At 34.5% G+C, this 7,789-nt stretch overlaps 1 protein-coding gene across 1 annotated transcript; it reads right to left on the bottom strand.

The window, feature by feature from the left end:
* Positions 1-2,137: 2,137 nt before the first annotated feature.
* LOC148978392 (uncharacterized) lies at positions 2,138-5,083 on the bottom strand. The gene is made up of 4 exons (XM_089133398.1): positions 4,385-5,083; positions 3,762-3,917; positions 3,056-3,130; positions 2,138-2,921 (listed from the first exon to the last, which is right to left on the bottom strand). Exons 1-4 carry the CDS (start codon positions 4,559-4,561, stop codon positions 2,508-2,510), a joined length of 822 nt encoding a protein of 273 aa, XP_088989524.1. The 5' UTR covers positions 4,562-5,083; the 3' UTR covers positions 2,138-2,507.
* Between the last annotated feature and the right edge of the window lie 2,706 nt (positions 5,084-7,789).

Raw genomic sequence — 7,789 nt, 5'->3', positions numbered from 1 at the left:
TGATATTAATACTTTAAAGAATATAAACTTTCTCACCTAAATTTCACATCGCATATATTAACCGTTATTTTGTAAAGCAGAGGTAAGCTATTTTCTGTGAATGTTCGAAGGAAGGTGTCACAAATGCAGAGGATTGAGCGGCTTTTTCAAAAATGTTTGGAAGAGGGTTTCAGAGTGCAAGTTTTTAAAAACAAAACCATTATCATCTGAATTTTTCATCTATGTATGTGTGTGTGTGTATAGGCTATGAGAGTACAATATCCTCTGAGAAATTCAATTTTCCTCTGTGTGGTCACTCAACCTTCCTTCTTACCGGGAAAACGAATCTCTGGGCTGAGGGAGGAGGGAAACGGAGATGATGACGTGTTTTTTTTGATTATCCTACACACCCGTACAATTTAGTCACATGTGGGCCGTTTGCTCTGATCCGTAGGGAGACACTGATGTGGTTTCCTTCCTCTTACTGTAAAGGTCATGCACAGGTGCACTTCCTTTGTCTCATTGAAATAACATGTGAATTATGACTGTTCAATACAGTCAGGGATGAATCACTGCTCATGTAAGGGAAAAAATTGAGATCTCTTTGATATTTGCAGTCATTTCCGTTACTCAGCAACATGCTTAAGTGGAAAAGCTTGTTTCTGCCACGGAAAAAAGAATTTTTTTTTTTATCTCTCACAATTCTGACTTTTTTTCTCTGCAAATGCAAATTTATCTCTCACAATTCGGACTTTTCTCTCGCAATTACAAGTTTACATCTCACAATTCTGATTTTTTTCCCCTCACAATTGCGAGTTTATATCTCACAATTTTATAAACTCGCAATTGTGTAAATAAACTCGATTTTTTTTCCCTCACAATTGCGAGTTTATATCTCACAATTTTAATAAACTCGCAATCTAATTCTAACTTTCTCAGTATTACGATTTTACATCTCACAATTCAGATTTTTTCTCGTAATTAAATTTTTTCCACAATTGCGAATTTATACCTCACATTTCTGAATCTATTGTTAGACATAGTGCAATTCCGAGTTATAATGTCAAATACTGAGGGAGAGAGAAAAAAAACTTTTTATTCTCTTAATTGCAAGTTTATATCTCACTAACTTCTAAACTCTTGAGAGTTTATATCATGCATTTCTGAGAAGAAAAAAAAATCTAAAACAAAGCCAGGATAAAAAGTCGCTGATAGGTTTTTATTTATTTATTCAGTGGCAGAAACAAGCTTCCATTTAAAATAACCAAAATAAAAATGAATAAAAAACTATATAAAATATAGAAAAAAATTAACTAATCTCAAAAATGACAGAAACACCTAAAAATAAATACAAATCCTAAAAATGTAAGTTAAATTATAATCAAAATAGAACAAAAATAAGATTATATACAGATAAAATATATACATACATACATACATATATATATATATAGTATATTATACAGCTCTAGAAGAGATGCATGGGGTCTTTTTTCTCAGAAGTCACTTTTTAGAAAAAAATAAAAAAAATACTTAAAAGTCTCCATCCATTCAATGTCATTGATTTCTAGGAAAAATATTTGAGATATTAAAGAGAATTCAAACTGAGTCAGATTCTGGCCATGCTGCTTACTTTACATCTGATCTCAGCGGCAGCCACATCGTCACAGAGGACTGTGGATCTGCTATTGGGAATGGATGTGAAAACAGAGCGTAACCTTTCATCTTTACACAGGCTTAATAAGAGCATCGGAGGGGTGTTTCCAATAACAAATCCACAATGCTAGGTTCAGTGCAAGGTCACAGCATCGCACAGACCGCAGTTAGAGGAGCTTTACGGTTTCCTAGTGCACTCTAAAAAATAAGATGTTGTATTTAATTAATAAAGTTATGTCAACCGGTCCCACAAAACTTAGTTGCTTAAATGGAAAGGGTAATATACAATTAATCCTAACATAATGTTTTAAGTAAATCGTTCATAACTGTGTTAATTAAATGGAACAATGCACAATTATTTTGAATAAATGTAAATTATTGCCTTGCATTTAATGACTATAGCTTGAACTAACATGACCTGATTAAGTTAAATTTATTAAACAGAAGCTTAGCTATGTAGTCCATTTGTGTTGATTGTACTTAATGACTAGAACTTAGTTGCTGTTAAGTCAAGTCAAATTTATTTATATAGCGCATTTTACAATACAGATTGTATCAAAGCAGCTTCACAATGATAACATGAAATATACAACACAGATCAATAATATAAACTGTTAATAAAAATACTCAAGTCACTTTAACTTTATTCACCTTTGGTTTTGAAATATTAGTCAAAGTAATTTTGACCTTCAATGTGCATTACTATAGCTGGCACTGTCATGACTGACACAATTATGCAAAGTAAGCAAAACTTACAAATGCAAAGTGTACAAATAAAATTGAAGACACCAACATAAATACACATAAAATGCAAATAGACTAATTTAAATTAATCAACTACAGTCTTGTCTGCTTATTCCAAACATTATTGATCACAGCTTTACCTTGTCCAGCAGCAGTCCAAAAATAAAGCAGCAGTCAACAAAAGGCCAGGTCCAGTCTTGCCTGGTGAAGGTGATTTTACTCATGCAGTTTGTTTTTGAGGACCTGCACTTTAGTGGAGAGCTTGTTCCCATCCATCCATTTCCATTAACACTTCCTGAAGAAATTCGAAAGTATCGCAGCTCCATGGGATAGCTCAAGTTTAAACAGTAGATCAAGCCAAACAGAACTGCACATCCATTTGTAACCTCTCTCAGATCTCGCAGCACTGTGCAGCCTTCAATGACGATGCCAACATCCTCAGGTGGATCTGTAGCATCTGCTCCATCATGTCGAACAACATAGAGACCCAAAGCCAGTTTCTCCATTTCCGTCATTGCATCAATACCAATATCCTCGATAGCCTATGACAAACAAAGAGACCCATTATTAATTATGCATATTTGACACTAGTAACAAATTAAAAAGATGTAGAACATTCCACCATTTTTTATATTAAACTATGTTATTCCCTTAACTAAGACAAGTTGATGGATACCTCTCTCATCTCAGTGCTCCTTAATAAGGCTGCCAGGCTTTTCATTTCAGTCCGTCGTACTTCAACACTGGGATTCTGTGGGAAACCAACAACTGATTTTGAACATTTTATTTGAGGAAACTGCCATTATCACATTGACAAATCTATTATGACCTTATTCTACCAAGTTTTTAATTAATTGATTTATGCAATTTTAATTAAATATCAATTGTAAATCTGTAGTTTATTTGTCATTAATTTGTCAACTGCGTGATATACACACTCATTCCATTTAAGGATGTTATTATGAGAAAATAATTTCACTATTTAGCAAGCCCTAATTTACACAGATACCTCAAGTGTTTCTCAAGCTTATACCATTGACACATTGAAGGAGGCAGTATTGTTCAGTTTGAACTAAAATATACGTAATTGAATGGACAAATGAACAATTGCATCAGGCAATTCAGAAAAGCAGATTCAACATTTCACAAGCAGAATTACAGATGTACAACTGACATTTCATGATAAATCTGCACAGAATATAAAGCATCCTTTTCGTAAATTAAAAACATTTACAGAAATACCTCTATTTGTACAAATCATAGAATTTTGTATTTGTGATAGCAAGTCATATTTAGAGTAATTAGTTTTAATGTAGTAATTATGTTTAGAGTAAATGTTAAACCCCCAGGGTCAGAGCCCAAAATACACCCAAAACACATACCTTGTCCATTTCCGCAATGATTACGTCGATATCGCGTCTTGCTGTTCCCCCCTTCTTTTTGAATACCCTCAATGGCTGGTTGGAGTAATGATCCAGTCGGGACATAAAGGTTGAGAACAGGGGGACTGTGGTGATGAGGGTGAATTCTGCATTTACCTGAAACGTATTAAAACACAAATTCAAGTTAAAACAAAATATGTCAAACTCTGTGGGCTACATCTGGCCGTGGTACAATTATATCCAGTTTGCCTCGATAGTGGAGCTGGCGTGGCCATAATAATAATATTAAGACAGCATAACAGTACCAGTTCTTAATTTTGGCCCTCTCTGTAACTTTGAGTTTGACACCCCTGGAAGGGAACATGAGTTTGCTTTTGGCTAAATGTTTTTAGTTGGAGGTTCAATGTGGGCTATCTGTAACCATTTTATATGGATGTTTGTGTAATGTGCATTGTAGGCCTAATATAGAGCAGAACAACCATATGCATGGATTCTTACGACATTGCCTCCAAACCTTTGTCAATTAAATATTACTCATTTGTTTAAAATTAATACCCTAATACAGTATTTAGACATTAATTACATATATTTAAATTAAATACAGATGATGAATAATACTTTACCTGGCTCTCAGAAAACAGGGCTGGCCATCTGTTTTTGAACTCTGCTATGAAGGGCATATCTTTAACGACTTCCTGTCTTCTATAGGCAAAGGTTCTTTCCATTTTACTTTTGATTAGCTGTTGGTTGTTCTTCTTTTTCACCTCCAATATCAGTTCTTTCCTTTCTTCCTCAGGCATAACAGACAGACAGCAGCACTTATTTAATAAAGAGCTTAAAAAACAACAAAAACAATATTAGTTTAATACTATAGCCTACTGGAGCTAAACAAACATTAAAAAAGAATATATCTAGACCATGTGTTATGTTAAGCTAAAGTTAAATGTCAATAAAAAAAGTTTAAAGCTAAATTACAACTAAACTAAAAAAAAAACACACCAAATTCTCACTATTTCCACTTCTAACACACTTACTATGACAAGGATACATGCTAATGCTGTGTAAATTAAGCTAGCAAGATATCGTTTTAAAAGGTGTGCATGCTCCTGCCGATCGACTGTCCTGCACAGTTTAAAACCTAATCAAACACACCTGAAGCAACCAATTAAGGTCTTCAGGATCACTTGAAAATTCAAGGCAGGTGTGTTTGATTAGAATTGGAGATGAACTGTGCAGGACAGTCGATCGGCAGGAGCAGGGTTGGGCACAAGTTTACAGCTAAGCGCAAAAAACATCATCTGTTGTCACAAATGTAAAATTGTAAAATATATTACACAAAAAAAAACATTCTACTTACCAAATAGTTTATGGATGATAATGGATTCAAAAGTTGCCAAAGGACAGGTGGAAAATGCTATTATCTTCTCGTGCATCATGTGCGAGATTGAATGTACGGAAAGCGCTTTGGGACAATCTTCAACCGCTAGTTGGTTTAAAATGATCTGGTTACGTTGGTTTAAATCTGTGACATTTTGTTGACTTGAAATATTATACTATTAATTTAATGCTATGAAACTCGCTTATTTTTACTGCATAAACATAATACTTTTAGTAATTTTACCATAAAACTAGTATTTAAATTAAACTACACCCATGCTTCATTTCTTAGAGTGTGTTCCCTGAGAATATGAGACAGGAAACAGGCGAGCGAGAGAGACAGAGAGGCAGATCCAAAGTCAGCCTGAGATAGGCTCTCCTCAGACCGCAAAGTGCTGGAAAGAGATAACTGTCTCTACTCTGTCTGTTTAGCAACAGAGATCAGCAGTTCACCGAGTTCAAATATCACGGATGGAATGCATAAAGTTAATTAGCATGTACTTTTAAGTGTCTGAAACAGGGCTGTAACCACGATGTACAGTACACTGAGAAATGGTGATAATTAGAAATGGCCTCAGTTGTCTAACAGCGTTCATCAATGTCAAAATGACTGAGATGCCCAATCAAATCAAAGAAGGCGGGCTTTACTATTCACAGAGGATGAGAGCGGATTTGAACGCAATGCATTTAGTTTTAATGGCGAAAGAGCGTCGTAAGATATAAGTAGCTAAACATTTAATATTTGACTACTGTCATGATTTATGTAGAACTGAATGTGACATGAAACTTTTTTTTCTGTTTTCAACATATTAGACATAAGAATAAGATTGCATGTGTGCATATTTTTTAATAAAATATCATTTGCAAATAGCTTAAATTGATTAGTTCATACCTAGAATTAGACCTATTGGTCTCCTACACTGTAAAAAAAATATTTTTATGATTTTTTTATCACAACATTTTTTCTTTTGTCAAATCAACTTAAATCATTTATGTAGTTCATATAACATAATATTTTGAGTTTCTGATGATTAAATCAATCTCCTTCATTGTATAACTCAATTTTTCCATTTCAATGAATTTAACATTTTAAGGCAACCAGGTTACTTCATTTTTTTAAGTTAAACCAACAATATTTTTTTTACACTGTACATTTTTTTTTAATAAAAAAAAATAATTAAAGATGGAAATCACATTAGTTTTCATGGTAACACTTTACAGTAAGGTTTCGTTAGTTAACTACTTTAGTTTGCATGAACTAACAGTGAACAATACGTCTACAGCATTTATTAATAATTAATTACAAAACTTACTAATACATTATAAAAATCAAAAGTTGTATTTGTTCAAATTAGTTCATGCATTTTGCACTAACATGAAGTCCTACTGTTTTTTATTTATTAATATAAAAAGGTGAAGGAGTGAAACTTTGGTTTAGATCTTGCCATATCATTTGGACAGTTTGCATTTATGTATTAGAAATTAGACACATTTTGATGACATTCTACTAACTACATGTAACTGTGCAACTGCATGTCAACTAGCAATCATTAGTAGACTATCTGCTTAATATCTGCTAACTCTATGTTCTGATGAACAGTCTGTACGTAACTTTGTGGTTACATGTAAACTTATCCTGTACCAACCCTAACCTAACAGTCAGCTACTCTAATGAGAGTTAGTTGACATATCAACGCATTCTCATCCTTTAACGTCATATAGAACGCTATATGCAAAAACGACGCTATACTACGCACATGGCACCCATTATTGTTAATATAACACGTGCTGTGAGGGCTAAGTTTAGGTGTGGGGTAGGGTCTGCGTTTCATATTCACGCTAAAGGATTTATGACGTCTTGGGTTTGCGTGTTATATTAACGATAAAGGGTGCCATGTGCGTAGTATAGCGCCGTTTTTGCATATAGCGTTCTATATGGCGTTAAAGGATGAGAACGGGCTGGACATATAGTAGTTGCGAAGTTACTTATAGTTTGAAGAATGTCTAAAGTGGACCATCAAAATAAAGTAACCAAATTTCAAGCTGACATCCTTGTGTAAACTAACTCTCAGCCACATGCTGAACAATGGCTAACTTTAGCACTTTATTTCCATCCTGCTAATTTTCCTGCCATTGTGTAAATAATCAAGTTATAATTAAGAAAAGGTTTACGCGTCTGAGCATGATATATTTCTGAACGTCTTGTGTGCTCTTTTATAGAAACACTTCCTTAAACGTATTCATTTTTCTTTACGTTTTCGCATGTGTGAGAGAGCGAGCTACCATCAAGTGCACGCCATCTGCAGATGGCCACAAATTGTGGGAGAAGCATGACCATTACATCACTGGGTATGAAGTTACCCTTTAATTGCTTTTACCGCTAAACAAGCAAACTATACTGTATATACATATCTCTGTGTCTCTGCTTCTATAGCCCTCCACAGAGCTGTGAAAGAAGATGTCTGTTTGGGTTCCACAAATGGGTTGCTCCTATGACTCGACCCCTATGGAGGTAAATGAACGCCTCTGAGTCGCTAGAGAAGGGATCCGGGAGAGATCACTTCCAATCACGTCCCGCATCACCCGCATGGCTCCTGAGATTCGACTCGGGGTGAAATTAAATGGCCGGTGTCATAAAGCCACCAAACAAT

The sequence above is a fragment of the Pimephales promelas genome, chromosome 7 (genome assembly GCF_988280905.1).
Source record: "Pimephales promelas chromosome 7, fPimPro1.hap1.1, whole genome shotgun sequence".
In the NCBI taxonomy this organism is placed as follows: Eukaryota; Metazoa; Chordata; class Actinopteri; order Cypriniformes; family Leuciscidae; genus Pimephales; species Pimephales promelas.
The sequence above is the reverse complement of the archived record's forward strand: the minus strand, read 5'-3'. Positions and strand labels throughout refer to the sequence as shown.